Source organism: Crassostrea angulata, unplaced genomic scaffold (genome assembly GCF_025612915.1).
Source record: "Crassostrea angulata isolate pt1a10 unplaced genomic scaffold, ASM2561291v2 HiC_scaffold_110, whole genome shotgun sequence".
Lineage (NCBI taxonomy): Eukaryota > Metazoa > Mollusca > Bivalvia > Ostreida > Ostreidae > Magallana > Magallana angulata.
In genome coordinates this window covers 1-18,148 of record NW_026441665.1, presented here as the reverse complement: position 1 = coordinate 18,148, position 18,148 = coordinate 1, and the positions used below count along the sequence as shown (strand labels likewise).

At 32.6% G+C, this 18,148-nt stretch overlaps 1 protein-coding gene and 1 pseudogene across 1 annotated transcript; one reads left to right on the top strand and one right to left on the bottom strand.

The window, feature by feature from the left end:
• The first annotated feature begins 278 nt into the window (after positions 1–278).
• Positions 279–1,459, top strand: LOC128169245 (uncharacterized). Its single transcript, XM_052835409.1, has 3 exons — positions 279–461; positions 727–933; positions 1,239–1,459. The coding sequence occupies exons 1-3, from the start codon at positions 329–331 to the stop codon at positions 1,457–1,459; spliced, it is 561 nt and encodes a 186-aa protein (XP_052691369.1). The 5' UTR covers positions 279–328.
• A 638-nt stretch (positions 1,460–2,097) lies between these two features.
• On the bottom strand, positions 2,098–4,096 carry LOC128169244 (uncharacterized; annotated as a pseudogene).
• Between the last annotated feature and the right edge of the window lie 14,052 nt (positions 4,097–18,148).

Sequence of the window (18,148 nt, the reverse complement as noted above, 5' to 3'; positions counted from 1 at the left end):
CAGGGTGCACAACTAGATATGCATGCCTATCATATCATAGAGTTTTGTACAATTCTGTTCAGGCATCTCTAGAAACAAGTTCATAGCAGGAAAAAAGAAGAAGACGAAGAATAATAATACATGTATTAAGAACGGTACAAAAACTTACTTCGATGATTTCTTCATTTTAATGATCTACTTAAAACAAAATAAAAATAAAATTGATACAATATTGTGCTATTCAATAAATGATAAAACTACAGTAGTTTTATTTTATTTTAGAGTATGTGTTTTTTAATAACAAGATTTAGATCATTTCAAAATCCATTCGAAATATTTTAGGTTCAACATGTCCTTGAAAAAAAGACTACTGAGTGCATACAACTTGGAAAAAAGAGCACCAATCCAATGGGGACTTGCCCATGAGAAGACTGCAATACAAGAATACTGCAAGGTCTTTGAAGTGAATGTTTTAGAGACAGGTAAGTTTTTTAAGGATATAATAGTTTATTGAGTTTGTTTGAAATTGTCATTATATTTGTGCAATTATAAATTGTTAAAAAATGTTAAATTATTATTTACCATTAATTCTAGATAACCTTATTATTGACAGCAATCCCTGCTTTTATATGTTTAAGACACATCATCTGAAAGTACTAAAAACTAAATACAGCACTGCATATATTGTTCCCAAACACATACAATTCCTTTAATAATTTGAATAACCATTATTAAATATTTTTGTAGGAATTTGGCTTCATGAGTCTGGGGTACTTGGAGCCTCTCCAGATGGCTTTGTTCAAGGAAATCCAAAGAACATCACTGAACGAGTCCATCAACAAGAAAAGAACTCAACATTGCTGTCAGCTGACATTGTTGAGGTGAAATGTCCATTTTCCGCCAGATCAATGACAATCAAAGAAGTTTGTTCAAATGTGAAGGATTTCTTTCTTGGTAAGCTAGCTAAAAAACCAATAAAGTTATATTGTATGGGGATTTAATCTTGAATTGTGCACATTTATTAATAAATATATTGTAATGCAAATGTACTTATATGAAAATTTACATGTATGTGTCCTATTTGAGCTTTATTGAAGATTCATTGATGAAATATTATCAAAAATGTTCATGGTAACATTTCAATAACTTGCACTTCATTCTGAATATTGAAGTACATTTATGCCTTAACCTCTTATTTACATGCTGTCACTGCTATTCTACATGTAACCAATATATGAAATGACACTTCCCATTTCTAGATTGTAATCCAAGTGATAATTCACTTCACCTCAGAACACAACATGATTATTGGCACCAGATCCAAGGACAGTTGTACCTGACAGGAACACAGTGCTGTGACTTAGTAGTGTGGACTCAGGCAGACATTCAAGTTGTTCGTATCGAGAAAGATGCATCATGGTCATCAAACATCTTGAACATGATCGAGTTTTATTATAAAGTGTTTCTGCCTAGTTTATGATTCATTTTGTCTGTTATTCTTTGTCTACATGTCTGTGGTATAATAAATAAACAAAATAAATGAGAAAAAGGTTCAGTCACTTTAGTTAATCAAACCACAAGCCACGATACAGAGTTTGCATAGTTTTTTCTTATGACATGATGTACATATTGGCCTTTGTTTGTGACGATGCCTTACCAATAGAATTAATTAAACATAGAATCTAAACTTTATAATCTCACATGTACATATGCATAGAAAATATAGTACACTTTGTTAACTAGAGGGTTGCAAATTCTAGATATGCATTTATTAACATAAGCATTGACCTACTAAATAGGTTCTTCAATGTCATACTTTTCTGCAATCTCTTTCAAAAGGGGAGCCTGTAAATTAACAAGGGCCACACAAAGTTGAAATATTTTAGTGGATAGGTGTCTATACTGTGATGGAATATGGCTCAGAATTTCAAAGTTCTTTATTCTCTCATTTGCCCGCTCCACATGGATTCTGCTTCTGCCTATTTCATAGCACAGTTGAGCTTCTTCCTTGGTGAAATGTGATTTGCTAGTGAGGAAAGGCGGGATATTTAGGGTGACACCATTTGGAAGTTTGTCAAAAATGTTGAATCCTTTGTCAGCCAGGATCATATCACCAGCTTACAGCTTCCCTAATATGCCACAATGGTCCACTATTGCGGAGTCTGAGGTTGATCCAGGATAAAGATCGGAACAGAACACAAGAGCAGCATTAGGTGCAACACAAGTTAAAGCCTTTACTGTCTGGCGACTCTTGTAGTTACTGTTTGCCAGTGACTGGCTATTCATATCTGTTGGGATGTCTTGTGTTACTTCTGTGGCGTCCATTGCAATTCTAGCCGATGAAAATTCTTCAAATGACTTTGGCATTGATCCTTGGCAACAAACAAAATGTCATGCAGGGCATGCACAAATGTGTTGATAATATTGGACACGGTAGCACGACTAGTGTTGAACCTCTCTGCTAAATCAAGGTCCCTGCAGGTGAGTCGTAACTTCATTAATGTCATCAACAACTGATCACTGACACTGAAGTTCACCACAGTCCAACCACCATAATAATTGAACCAGCCCATTCTCTCCACGAGGTTCTCCAAAATGTAAAAGGTATCTGCAGAAAATGATGTATACAGCAGCATCTGTACAAAAAGAAACCAACAACAACAATCACATTTATGTTATTAAAATACTGTTGAATAATGTTTTCAAATATGCAAGCCAATAAGGAAATCTTTATACAAGTACTGCAAAAATCTATAGTTTTCATTGTAACATACCTTTTCAGGGTCATCAATTATGTTCCCAATTGTCATGGACGGTTTTTTAAGCTTGAGCATGTTAATTTCTTGCTGCAACTTTACTAATTCCTCTTCCATATGTTTAAGGGATGCTGGAAGAATAACAACTGTTTACAATATATAAAGTCCCTAGTATGCATGTTTATAAATATACAAACACATAGAAACACTTTGCTTGGAAGCATAAAAACACAGATAAAGGAGTATCACATTTTCTGTTTAATGTAAAAGTACTTGTCGTATATATGTACATTGTACATGCATTTGTATTTGGTTGTGATAACACATTTTACACCATGTCGGTACCTTTATTATGTTGAGGACTTGAAGTTGCATACTCGTGATCATGAAGTACAGTTATGCTGTCTGGTACAGTATTATTGGAATTGGCCTCAACTTCAGCCTCAGCTCCCACATCTATGTTTGAAGCAGATATTTCCCACAGCCGGTTTCATAATTTTGCGTCTATGAAGAAATAAGAGACTAGCATATTACACGATCTGCCTTTTCACTTGATGCTGCTGTAGTATTGCATTTTCTTCTTGTGAATTTTCAATAAAATATTTTTTTAATGCACGCACCAGTATGTAAAATGAATGTTCAATCAGATCATTACAAACATACAATATTCATGTGCATATTCATTGTAGATGGATAACCTGCATGTACTTAAATCTGACATTATATCTTCACATTTATCTTTTGCATTACAGTTTACATGTAAACATGTTTTATAAATATATATAATATATGATAACACAATCTGTTTCTTTAATGTAATCATACATGTATATATATGTAGTATAACTGGTAATGAAATATTTGTATTTTGTGGAACTGCGGATTTTCTGAAACCTTTTTGGTATGGCTACATCTGGAAAACATCCAAAGTTTTTACTATAACTGAATATAGTTGGTCCATTCTCTTTCTTGCCATCGAGAAAATGGCAGCTGCAAACCCTGTCATTTGGATTATAACCTCTGTCTGCTCTCCTAAAATTACGTGTTTTAACGATAAGTAAAATGTTTAGGCTAAAGTATTCTTAATTGTGCATTAAACTCAAATGAAATCTTTAATCAATCATTTATTTAAACCTTTTAATCAATTTAATAGGGGTTTTTTGTTCGTTAGTTTTGACCTGTTGACGTCTGCAACTCTTTGACTTTTCAGATATATATTTTGTTATGATTACTTACCTACATCGTTCAGCCCATCGTTTCCTTTCCCTGACGTCGGTCGGAAATCGGTATAAATTGCACTGCAACTTTTTACCGGTCTTGTGTGTGCAACCGATGGCAAAACAATATACAATATTATTTCTCTATTTGTTTACCGAGTAGAGGTACCCGGAAGTGGTAAAGCGAAAGTGAAACCAAATGGGACTTACAGACCCTATAATTTAAAGATAATTGACAATTTCTTATTCTAAGGATGTCAGGATGAGCCCTTAGGTTCATGACTTACATGCCATAATGATCTGATGCACCATGACCTAAGGAGGAATAATATCTTTGGATTAAGGTGGGGATCTCAATGGTTTTTATGATATTTGATAATTTCAGGAAGAGCACTTGGGATCATGACCTACATACCATCTGAAATGCCTTGAACAAAGAAACATGCAATAATATAATATGTACATGATATATGATTCAATTTAAGAACCCAGATCAATCAATCAATCATCTATGTTTTGTAATACTTCTTATGTATATATACATGTATTAGTTTGTGTTTTGTTCTATAATATTCATGTTCATGACTGTAGTATGGCTTAATCTTATTTTAAATTACATAAAAAGATTGTCAAATATATGACTTGGAACCCTCACCCCCAAACAAACTCAAAATATAAACTGCCCCCCCCCCCCTTTAATTGTCGAATGATCTATTAAAATCAAAATATAATTTGGGTGTCTAAAAGCTTTTATAAACTGGTAAAAATTGTTATTCTTAAAAAAAATTACATTACATACATTACACCTTGCATAATTGACAAATGATCTATTGAGATATGATCAGAGGTCATATTTCTACCTTGGGATCAATAAATAGTATTCATTGACAAGTTAGAATAAATAACAATAAATGATTCAAATTATAAATGTTTATACTCCACATTCACCCCCCACCCAATCTTACCTAATTCTAAAGATTCAGTCTTCTTAATACATTCCTACATGTGCATGTACAGTAGCAAGTTTTAAATCAGTTCTTGATTGCCTTTTCTCTCCTGATGCACATTAACATTTTGGAAATTGCTTAATTCAAAGAGAGAATTAAAGTAAAGAGAACACCTGAGGGTCATAAATGTACTTTACACCATTTGATGCATCATAATGACATTAGAAGATATTTTGTATTTTCCTGTTTCTTGGGGTCAGAACAGCCCCATAAGGTCATGACCTATATTGTATTTGATGCATTATAATACACTAAGAAAGAAATACTCCTTCTTTCCTATTATGACTTATAAAAAAATGATAAGTGTCTACACTTACTTACATGCAATACACAAATGTAATACGAAATTGTTTATACAGGGTCAATATGGGGTCAACTCAATAGTGCAAGTCTGACAAATGAAAAAAATAACTTTTGCAATTTAAATGACAGAAACTTTACAAATGCAATATGATAGGTAGCGATGATAAGCTTATTTAAATATTAAAAGATGATGATAGAGTATGCTGTCAAAGGGAGATCACATTTAGAAAGTGAAAGTAGAACTTATGTATGCTGGCATCTCATTATATTGTGCTACTGCTACTACATGTATTATGCTTACCTATATTGGTCAACATCATAATGATAATCCAATTAAAACACAATAATGAACTCCTTTTGCTGATCTTAACTAATCCTTTTCTGCATATGGAAAACACATACATGTATGTTAAAACGTGAACCCATCTAATCGAAGAGCTGGGTAAAACTAGTACCCGCTAATGAGACCTGCATATCTGTGTTGTGTACGTAACTTCAGACAAAGATCAGTTATTTGTAACATGCGTGTATATTTTATGACGGTCACCTATTCATCAAGTCCACTTGCAATATTTTATTAGGTAAAGAACAGCTTTAGGGAGTGCGGACACCTGCATATTGTGATGTATGATTCCTATTGAAATAAACAATACAGTATAAATATCAAATAAATAATTACCCCAAAAACAATGTTACCTAACATTGAAGCGCAGTGGGTTAGAGCGCTTACCTGTCTGTAAGAGCATTGAGGTTCAAAGTGTATTTTTGGTTATTGTACTATTGATAACAATGATTTTTCATAGGGGGGGGGGGTCTGGACCCCTCATTCCCACTCCTTCTAAATCTATGCACACGATGATGTACATGCAGGAACACAGAAGCAAATCTAAAACTGGCAACCGCCACGGGGAGGGGGCATAATTTGATTTTTAATTTTGTTTGTAATAATTATATAGACCATTATACTTTCTGTGACATGAAATGTTTAGATTATTGATTAACTGAAAATTAACTGCAAATAGTTCAAATCCAAATTGCACATATAGTGGTGCTCATGTGTATTATCATATGGGAAGGGATCTCATCCCTCAGTTATGAAAATTATAATTGTTAAATATATTACCGGAACTTGCATGTGGCCTTCATTTTTAATTAAACTGGTACAAAACAGTGTTATTTAGGGGCAAACACTTGGTGCGGGTATTACTGTCTAATGACAGCATCTAGTTATAATTATTTTCGCGTCGACAATAAATACAGCATTTGAATAAACCCCGCCTTAAATCGGCCACGTGATACCACGCTCAGTCTACCACAACAACAAGGGCGACGATGAGAAAGATAGGTATACCTGTAATACCGTTAAGTTTGACAGATTTGGCCAAGAAAGAAAAAGCTAACAAGGATATAAACAAAGGGAAGATTGTCCTCGGAGACCATGTAGATTGATGAATAGGAATTACAGCCGAAGTTGTAGGGGTTTTGCTAGTCAGGTTCGTATGTGATCCATGTGTTTTATGTCTTTAGTTTATAAATCATGAACCACAAGTGGATTTTCGTTCAGAGAAATTTTTGAATAAAGAATAAATAAACACTCTCAGGACATGCATCCCTCAAGAGAGGGGGTATTAATTTTTGTATGAATTATGTTTCTTTGCATTTACGGATATGTAAAATGTGTGTAATATGTGGTTGTTTATTTCTATAAATATTGAGTATCCACTCTAAGTTTATGAGTTAAATTCGTTAGATCCGTCAAACCACTATGTAAAATATCAATACAAGGAGATGTATTTTTTCTTCTTTCTTCTTATAAACACAGATACTTGTATGGTGTACATGGGCTATTTTTCTTTCCTGTAATCATGCTTTATTGTAATTTTTTTCTACATATTTTGTCAAAAAACGACCTGTTAGTTTACATTTGTTTGTAAGGGATACATCAATAAATAAAAAAGTCTAAAGAGCAGTCATTGCTTAAAGTGAATGCAATGTAAAAGAAATAAATAACATTCACTCCACAGTCCTGCCTGCATATAGCCATAATACTCTTCATGGAAGATAACTCCTGGTGGTCTCTCGTTGTAGTAGATGACGAACTGCTCATGTACAGGGCAGGTGGTGGTGAAGACAGCAGATATTGTGTTTCTTGTTGAGCTGTTGTTCTTGAGACATGAAGTCCTCTCTGATATAAATGTAAGATACGTACAAATAAATGCCCGGTTAGTAGGTTGTGTGGTAAATATTGGCAGTAGAGTGATGTATAACATCTCCAAGACAGTAGGTTTGGTGCCCTTGGCTTTGTAACACGGTGTACAAGTAGTTTGCGATTAAAGTAAATTGAATTTACAAGAAATAAATAACACACACAGCACAGGTCTACTTCACAAATCTTCCTGTAAAAAAAACAACAGAAAACCCTCCATGGAAGATAACTCCTGGTAGTCTCTTGTTGTAGTAGATTACACATTGTCCATGTACATGACAGTAGAAAAACAGCAGCTATAGTGTTTCTTATAAGGTTGCTGTTTCTGAGAATAAAGTCCCTTCTGATATAAATGTTGGATACGTACAAATAGATTTCCAGTTCATAGACTATGTGGTAAATACAGGCAGCTGTGTAACTAAACATTTGTCTTACAGTCATTTCATGCATATCTTTTACAATTGATGCTATGCTATGATATGCGGTTTTAAAGATATGCTATGAGATTTGAACGCAATGCTATGAAATTTGAACAAAACGCTTCCATACACAGAAGAGTTCCAAACATTTCGGAATAAAATGATACGAAGCCAAAGTTCACCACTAATCTGCAAAGTGAACATATATTCTTTAAAAAAATAATTTAAAACCAAGTTAAAGTTATGTTGTATGCTGTGCTACGGTATAAAATGACGAATGAGAATCTACAAGGTTGTATGTTATGGTATGAGATTCCAATGTTATGCTATAAGATATCACTGTTATGTTATGATATGGCGTATGATGTAAAAGATAAATATCAACATAATTCCTTTGGGACACTGTTGTTTTGAACATATGTTCAACTGTTGCATACTGGGACACGTTTTCATTAGCTTATATAAAAAAGCAAACACAGTGTAGCTTCAGTCAGGTGTTGAGCTAACGAAAATGAAGTTTGTTTTTGAAAACGGAGAATCCGAGGTACAATACTAGTGCAGAAATAACAATTATTATCATGAAGAGTGTATAATTTTAATGTAGAGTGTATTACAATATATAGAAACGTTATAATGTCTCAATGAAACTGGTCATTGATAATTTCATAGCTCCACTTTTGTTTTCATTCTAGTGATAAAACGACAGCAATACAGTTAAACTCATTCATAATCGTTATATTCCACTACTAAACAATACCGGAAATATACTCTTGAGTGCACGCACTTAAATGTTAACACATTACACTGGTAATGATCCTGGAATGAATAGTGTCAAGTGAATGCAAAGTTACCCCCCCCTCCCGAAAAAAGAGAATAAAAAAAACCCAAAAACCCCGAAAAAACACAACAAAACAAAAAACATATTGATATATATTTTTCTCAAGTCATCTGATCAAAATTGGACTTGAGTGCACGCACTTAAATGTTAACACATTACACTGGTAGCTATCCTGGAATGAATAGTGTCAAGTGAATGCAATGTTACCCCCCCCCTCCCGAAAAAAAGAGAACAAAAAAAAAAAAAGAAAAAAAACGAAAAAACACAACAAAACAAAAAACATATTGATATATATTTTTCTCAAGTCATCTGATCAAAATTTGACTTCATGGACGTTTTCCAGAATAAATTATCAGTTGCAAAAATGATTTTAAGACTGTTTGTTTTGTGTGTACTTTTAAATAAGTCATTTCAATTGGAAGCTGATATGATTTGTGATTTGGCGAGACTATCTTTGAGGTCATTCCTTCGGCATAAAAACAATGTTTCATAGCATATTGTATATTTCCATTGAAGAGTTCATAAGTAAGCGACGATTGGGGAAAAATGGAAAATCAAACAACAATTGACATTTGCATTAAAACAACGTTGTTTTGTATGTTCCGAAAGGAAATAAAACTGAATGCAAATAATAATGTATTACGCAACAACAGAAAGGGTGATATGTATTTATTTATTAAACAAAATGTTGTTCTTATTACTTAAAAAATTACGATTGATAGAAAAGTTTTAATGGGCATGATTAATTAATGAACATAACTACACTAACTAAACTACTGTTCATACATATTTTAAAAGTATACATTTACGTTAAAAATGAAATAAAAAAAAATATGAATGGTTGTAACAGTATATATTTTTCCTTAAATAGATAAATTTGGGAGAGAGTTAAAAAGAACATGTTGAGTGAGATAAAAACCCACACTCTACTTGAACAACAAAGAACACTCAAAAGCTTCATAGCTAGTGTAGTTTATTTTTAAACACATCTGGGTGAGTTACAGGGAAACTCCTCAATGTTGTTCTTGTAAAGTTTGTGTATAGTATTTTCCCAATCAATCACATAATGTTTTAAAAAGGACGTATCACTCTTCGATACACATTTCATAAAAACATAAAAAATCAAATATTGTTTTCACACAGCGTGCAATTTTAATCAAGTGATTACTTAACAATGTTTTTTTTATAATAAAGTAAACCAGTAAATGAATAATCAGTGAAAATTTCCAAAGCAATAACCACATTCATCATCAAAAGAGAGTTATGTTTGTTATCAATTGCCAGATAGAGAAACAAACCTTTAGTTGTCAAATTAAAGATTTGCCTTTTTTAATGTAATTACACATAAAAAGTATTTTTTTTTTTAAAAAATAAGCTGAGTTTGTTTTAGCTTTGTAACTTTTTCGCAAACAGAAAAAGTTATTTTTTGTCATTCAGCCAACTTCACACTTCTCCTACCTGGAGAATATAAATTAACAATAAATAGAGTTTCAAAGCGAGGGATACCACCAGTGAATATGACCACGTATGACGTCATCATGGTATTACACGGAGAATACCTGACAGGGGCAGCATAATGAAATACATTCAAATCATAACGCTTGAATTATATATTGGTGGAACAATATAACATTATATAATACTGATAATTTGTTCAAATTGTATTCTATATGGAGTTAACCATGTGCTTTTACAATAGTTTAATGAGTAACAAATAAATATAACATTCGCAGTAATTAAAAAAAGGCATTGTCGACAAGATAAATAGTTCTAGCTGCTGTGAATGATTCGCTAACCAGTATCTAAAACAAAGAAAGAACACTATTCGTTAACGAAATACACTTCTTGATTTTTTTAACATTTTTTGTCATTAGCTAATATTATGAATCATATTAAAAAACAATCTTCATTAGAAATTATGAAAGATGAAATTGATGCAACAATTTACTAGTGTACACAAATCTGAGGCAAAAAGCTATTTAATTTTGAACTGAAACTATCATATAATTCATTAAAACTACGATACGTAATATTTATATAATATGTAATTCTTTTCTATAAAACCTGACACTGTATCATTATATTTATCATTCAACGCATTTTGTCTCTCTTTACATTTATGAGCTGATGTACATTTATTCTCAACATAAAGTCTGACATTTAAGTTATATTTCTATTGTTTCGTTCATCCTTAATTTAATTTCGCTGATGTACTTTCAAATCCTGCTTGATTTTTTTTTTTAAAAGAGACTTGACATGGTCCCAAATTGACGCACTCTAAACATGTTTATTTTTTTTCAAATACCATCCTAAACCCTGTCTTCACATAATTTGTTGGTGGCACAGCCACTGAGGTTTTCATTAGAAACCATGGAACAACAAATATCACTTTTCTGCTGAAATAATAAAGAGCACAGTGTTTGCATGCTGCTTCTCAAGGATTCATGCGCTATGTATATTTCCTTATACGTACTTATCTGAACATGCAGGCCTCTTTATTCAATAACTCAATTGTTATAGTGGTTAAGCGGAGGAAGAAGAAAGCAGAAGGCTTTACTTTGTAAATCAATATGTATTTACTCAAGGACCAATGCCTGAATTAAAAGTCACAAATATTAATATATAACATGTATCATCATATAAATATTAACAAAGATTAAACAACCGTATGCCTCGTACATTGTCTATGTGTCAATAAGTTGGTTTATTTACAAAAACAATTTGTTCAGCGAATAAATCACATGAATCTATTAAAACTTTCCATCCTACTTTGTTTGAGTGCTTAAATCAAAGTAATGTTTTTGACATTAATTTCACCATAAATGATGAACAGTAAATATATCATAAGTTATATTATGTCTTCGGCAAAGTTGACGCATATGTATATTAGAAGATACGTATAGAAAGACATAGTTCATCAATGTCGAAAGGAAATAGTATGGTTTTCCAAGAGTGCGCAGTGGGTATATGATATGCCATGTATTTATAATTTTATATTAAATATATTTTTGGTGGTAATAATGTTTCTAACTATAATATTTACCTTTTACCCAAACAGGGTTTTAAGAGGTGTGTGACTATAACCCCCCCCCCCAAAAAAAAAAAAAAAAACTTTTATAACAACTGCCTTAATATTTTTTTTCCTGCAAATAAAGCTAAATCGTTAACACCATAAAAACACGAAATGAAATATTTCATTGTTGATTTTACTTTTTTATCGATTTAAAGTACATTTATTGTGTATACAGATTTAAAAATTATACATTTATTATATTAGTACATGCTACGACAAGTGTTTTGACCCATATCATTTTAATGATGTAATAATACGTTATTAATTTGTATTCACCGCAATAACTGACACATATGAAAGTTATTGAGCACAATTTTAGCTAATTTATTCAGAATAGAATGTGGCACATAATATAACTTATTCAAATTAATATACATTATATAAATTTATCTAAACTATGTTACCTGTGACCAATATGTATAACTGTATTAAACTGAACCGTATCGACGATAATGTAAGAAAAAGTTGAGTGAATAAAAAACACTTTTATCAGAACCCAAAACTAATTTTCTTAGACTTGAGAACTATCTTTCCTATATTTGAGTGTTTATCAGAGCTGTTGGGGAGAGGAGAAAGTAGGACTAATTGGTGTTTGTTTGTTTTATCGTTCGCATACTATCCATTCCTCTTTATTGAACTATCATGGAAATAGTAATCGTTTGTTAATCATCTTATTATTTCACTTGCATCGTCTCTTTTTTGTCAAGTCTCAAGATTCCTGCCGGATGCATGTATATAAAACAACATTATTTATTTATGCATTTATTTATTCATTCAATAAGTACTTAAAAGGGCATAGTCACGATTTTGGTCAATTTCTATTTTTCTGTTTTTATCATTTACAATGTTTTAGGAATGCATTTCTAATGATCAAATGAAATTTAAGAGTCGGTCTTTGAGTTATTAGCAAGATACATGGCTCACAATTCGTTGTCATGTAAGCAAGGCTCGTGTCCTGTTTTTGTTTTCATAGGTTCAATATACCAATAAAAATCTTTTTCAGGCTGATGTGTATTTGTTTTCATGTTAAGCATAAATAAACAATTCCTAATATTTTACACATCCATTTTAGGTCTAAAACTGGAATTTTTACTTCAACATTCATAATTAAACAGCAGCTTTATTTACTTAGCAAAGAATTGTAATCTCTGTAACTTGCTTACAACTCATCGAATGGCAAAAAAAAGTTTGGTTGCCTATCAAAAAAGCATTGTAAACATTAAAATCGAAAAAAAAATTAACCAAAATTTTGACCTTTTGAAATAAAGAAAAAAATAAATCATAGTCATGATATATGTACGAAAGCCGAGAAGGATCATTCGAGATTCGAGATTCAAAATACGAGATTCGAAATACGAGATTCAAGATTCGAAATTCGAGACTCAATATCTAAATTAACCAATCAAATCAAGGATCTGAAAAAATGTATCCTAGCGACATCAGACTGGTCTAAATAAAGATCATTCGTACATGCTCTTATATACAAATTAAAATAAATGCTATGTTCACTTCTCCCTAGCTAACTAAATAATTATTTGTATTTATTTTTACACAGTGTCACCATGACCGAGCCTCTGATCAGTAACAACAACAATACAATGTACAATAAAATATTTATATACAAAAATTACAAATATACAATAAAGAGTCGGCAATATACGACGCGAGACATTCCTTAGGCTCTAATCCTCCTGTCTCCGCCCATCACCATGCTACCCTGAATCATCGTCCATTGCGTCCACCGTGTCCATCAGTTCACCACTTCACCTGCTCCAGGTAAATCAACTACGCAGTACAGTTAAGGCGGTCAATAAAAATATGGGCAAATGTTTGTGATGAAAACACGTATACTTTAGTTAAACTGGCATGTCCTTTTTAAAATCAATAACAGTCACTCAAATGCAATATATTTCTAAAATATACATATAACAGTACTATATTTTATGTTCATAGTGGTCACGTGATATGGCAGTCGCATGGTACAAGCATATGTATTTGTGGTTTTGAGGCCATTTAAAAATTCAATATTGCAAGGGCATAATCATGTCAAAATTCACAACTGAATTATGAAATAACTTGATGTTATATCGTAGATTTTGAAAAACGTTGCGAACTTTTTAAGATAAGAATATTTGTTAGTAGAAACCGTAATTTATAATGCATATATTGAATAATTTTGAAGGTCACAGGGTTAATTTCATTAAAAAATAATTTATAAGATTTTACAAGGATCGTTGAAGTTTTTAAGTTACATAGCATATTTCAAATTCACATGTAAAAGTTCGTCGGGATCAGGTAAGTGTATGCCCTTGCAATTAAGTGACTTATTTAAGTACTCGGATTTAAGATATACGATATTTTATACAAAACCGAGGTGGCTTCCTTATACGATGCATACTTTTAACAAAATGAAAATAAGACTATATAGGTAGCATTCTACTAATAATAATTTTAATCAAAATATTCATTTATACTATTCCGTTAATGTATGACATTTATTTTTCTTCGCTATAAAACTGCACGATAGCCTTCAATGATTTAACTTAATGCGTCATTTTGAAGCATATGACGTCATATTTTGTAGTACAGCGAGAACGACATCTCGCTTATTTTTCAGTGTGTACGATATAACGGACATCAAAATTGTAAGTAATAGCATTTGTTGTTTTTAATTAAAAGATAAATATAAGTTAATTTTACTAATAAATAGATTAATAAGTACTTTCGAGGTTTGTAATATACTGTGATGTCATAATGCACATTTCCCGAACTTTTTGTCTGAACGGAGTTTATTGACAGCCTTAACTGTGCTGCGTACCGGAAACTCTTCCGGTCGTCCACCATAGGCCGTCAGTCACCGTTACCTCTCAGGCCAATACACAGAGCCTCGTCCATGCATAGAATTAGACTAACCCCGGGACCTTTAATTATAATGCTTACATAAGTACAATGTATTAATGACCCTAACCGGTCTCCGTATAATACATTTAAACAGAGTGAACTCTCGCCACTTAGATATATGTTTACACACCGTAGCGAACGGCACAGGTAGTTAAACTACACTATATACTACATATCTAAACAAAACATGACACTATTAGCCTATAATGCACAAATATTGCGATATATACGTGGCATACACGTGGCACTGTTAAACAAACAACGCTAAGGTAACATTCACGTGGCAACTCTTGTCCGCTATTTATAGTAATATAAAGTGGCACTTATAAGCTTTAAGAGTTACAAAAATGAAAATGAAATGAATAAAAGCAAACTTACCCCGTCTGGAGATTTAGTTACCAGGCAATTACAAAATTAAATACACACACGTGGTCAGATCCGTGTGGGGAAATCGTGCGCTCTGTCCAGAACTGCAAAATTCAAACCTTATAAAGCCTTACAATGCGGGTAGAATGACCCAGGTTGAGTCTATTATGCTGACCAATGCCAAATTGAAAAATATGAGGCTCCATACGGGATAAAAATAAAAAGTCTACCAAAACGCTGGGGTTCAGTATGGGATAAATCCACTGCACATAAAAACAACTTACACTACTGTTTTACAGCAATTACTAGGATTTGATTGTGACACACAAAATATCTAAGTAGACTAGTAATAATGCAGTGTGCTTCGCGGATCTAAGCGGATCTAAGTGATTTTGTTTGCCCTGGTGCATTTCCACCTGATGCGTTTGAACCCTGGGGTATTTCACCAACACTGATAGTTTAAACCCCAGGTTTATTCACCCCTTTCGTGAAAAAATGCGGTTATGGTAGAGAACTTAATAAGCAGAGCTAAGTTTTTCTGTAGGGGGGTCCTAGGCCAAGTTTAAAAAATTTTACTATGTAAATTTAATAAGCTCCAATTTTCCCGAGGAGGGGGTCCAGACAGCCTTACCCCTTCCTTTCTAGATCAGCGCATGAAGATTAGTACATGTATCTAAATAATCTAATTATAAATAATCAGTCCGGTTTCACCAATAAATATAAGCATTACTTATCGTTTTTATGTATGTATACATACATACACTAGTACTATGATTATAAACTAATCATTGAGATATCATCACATCATAAGGAATTATTAATTAATACATTTTTTTTCCCTTTTTTCAGTTAACAACTTATTATGAGTCTTACTTTTGGCATTGTTTTCAATATAAAAGGATGCATACTCTCTGCAATTAAAGGTAGGGATGATAGAGTGCCAGTTTGTTCACATTGCCGATTTCTTGTGCAGAGAACAGTAAAACTTTTTTTAAAATTTAATATGATTGCGCATGAATTTTTCAAAATTAATTGTTGTATTTCGTTTTAATTCATTCATTAATATATCAACAAGAAAGGATAGAAGGTATAGACAGGCATACAATGTATGTATCACAGCCAAGTTAAGTTTCTCTGTAGTTTCCTACCCCTCCCCCCCCCTTGCACCAAAATTGACATTAATTACACATAAATCATACAAATATTTACTTTGTATATAATTAACTCTCTAAAGATGTAGATAAGCACTGCAAAAATGTGTGTACTTAATATGCTACTACATTACACTTAGCCAGATAAAATGTAATCAGGGTGAAGCTACAATGGGCGAGTGGTGCTTTACCAATTAGTCGCCATACACACAGAACACCAAATAAAGACACTGTGAGTGGTGTGGGGAATGCATAGAAGATGGCGGCAAATTATCTCAAATAATCAGTGCAAAAACCAACAAATAGGCTGTTTTTTGTTACCTATCCTACAAATACATTGATAACAAATGTTATCATCACATAACAAAACCGATTAAGGTAATGTGTACATATGGTCAACGTTCATGTAATTCTAATATACAAGGAGGCGGACGTATCAGGCGGGGATCCAGAAAAATAAATTCCAAACTTAAACGATCGGTTGAATTACATTAAATGCTTTGAAAATTGTTTAAACTATTGCACGGGTCAAAATACATGATAGAAGCTATGTACAGTGTAATTGGAAACTTTCATTTTATACTTATATGTAGTATTACCTATTATTACAAATGAGAGTATAGCCCAACTGCCATAAGCAATACATGTCCTTTACCGGCACCACCCCTTCCCCATAAAACATGAAACAATTGTCGTTTTATTTGCTAAACATGTGTGTGGTTCAAGATTTTTCTAAAGGACATACCCGATTAGAATTGAAAAATGAGTCGTTTAAAACTAATTTTGTCAACATTTTTAGATTCATTTGGTTATATTTTGGTCCATTTGGGTAAATAGATGCACCAGCGCAGCTCTAATTTACATATAATCAGGCCATAAATTCGAAATATTTTCAAAAATTAATAGCTTTAAAACCAGTGGATAAAAAAAGGAAAGCAAGTCGAACTCGATGAGTGCTAATACCTGTGTTGAATGAATGGTACAGTAGGATATGCGCAGAAAAGTCCCGTCTACTCTTTTTTACCCTATATTTATTGGAACATTAAATCCGATTATAAGAGACAAATTTAAAATCAAGTACGGATATATACCTGTTTATGATATCAAAAGTAAATCTACTCATAATTTATCTATAGTGCATCGTTATGAAGCTACATAGAAAGTTTGAAATAAATTTGCCGAGCCAAATTAAAAAAAAAAAAGCCTGGAAAACGAAGAGAAAACGAGGTGGGGACAGAATAACTGACAAATTAAATAAGGACTATAGCCCCCCCCCCCCCCTGAAATTTATATACTGAAAACAGATTATTGAGTACAACATCTGCACACAATTGGGTTTTTTTAATCATTTTCGCTAGCTAATGTAAGACATCACAAATATACCAAACCCCCTCATCGAAACGGAAATGCTAGGTGATGAGAGAGAGAGAGAGAGAGAGAGAGAGAGAGAGAGAGAGAGAGAGAGAGAGTCGATGTAAATCACAGGTGCGCTTACACCGTTGAAATTAAAGCTTGCTAGTTGGTCTCTGCCCTACCCTAGCTACCTCCTCTCTTTTCCTTTTCTCCTTTAAGAAGATTAATTATTGTCTATATATGCTTGTATCAAATCAAATCAATTTCAAATTTTATAAATCAAAATTGAACTTGACACTGCAAAACTCTCTCTCTCTCTCTCTCTCTCTCTCTCTCTCTCTCTCTCTCTCTCTCATATCGGCAATGACATTGATACCCTACAATACACTATTCCTATCTGGATTGTTGTCGTTGTGGTTGTAAATCATTATATCTTCTATGGTTTAAAACTTTATTATAACCTACATTTTGACACGTCTATTATTTTATTGAATTTCGTTTCATAGCTAAAACCACACTCAGTTTTAATTATTTAGATTTAGATTAAACAGATCTTTCTTCACGAGCCGATTTTTACAC

Coding starts and splice junctions, on each gene's coding strand:
- LOC128169245 (XM_052835409.1), top strand. CDS start 329: ATGTCCTTGAAAAAAAGACTACTGAGTGCATACAACTTGGAAAAAAGA. Junction 462..726: donor AGTGAATGTTTTAGAGACAG/GTAAGTTTTTTA, acceptor ATATTTTTGTAG/GAATTTGGCTTCATGAGTCT. Junction 934..1,238: donor TGTGAAGGATTTCTTTCTTG/GTAAGCTAGCTA, acceptor TCCCATTTCTAG/ATTGTAATCCAAGTGATAAT.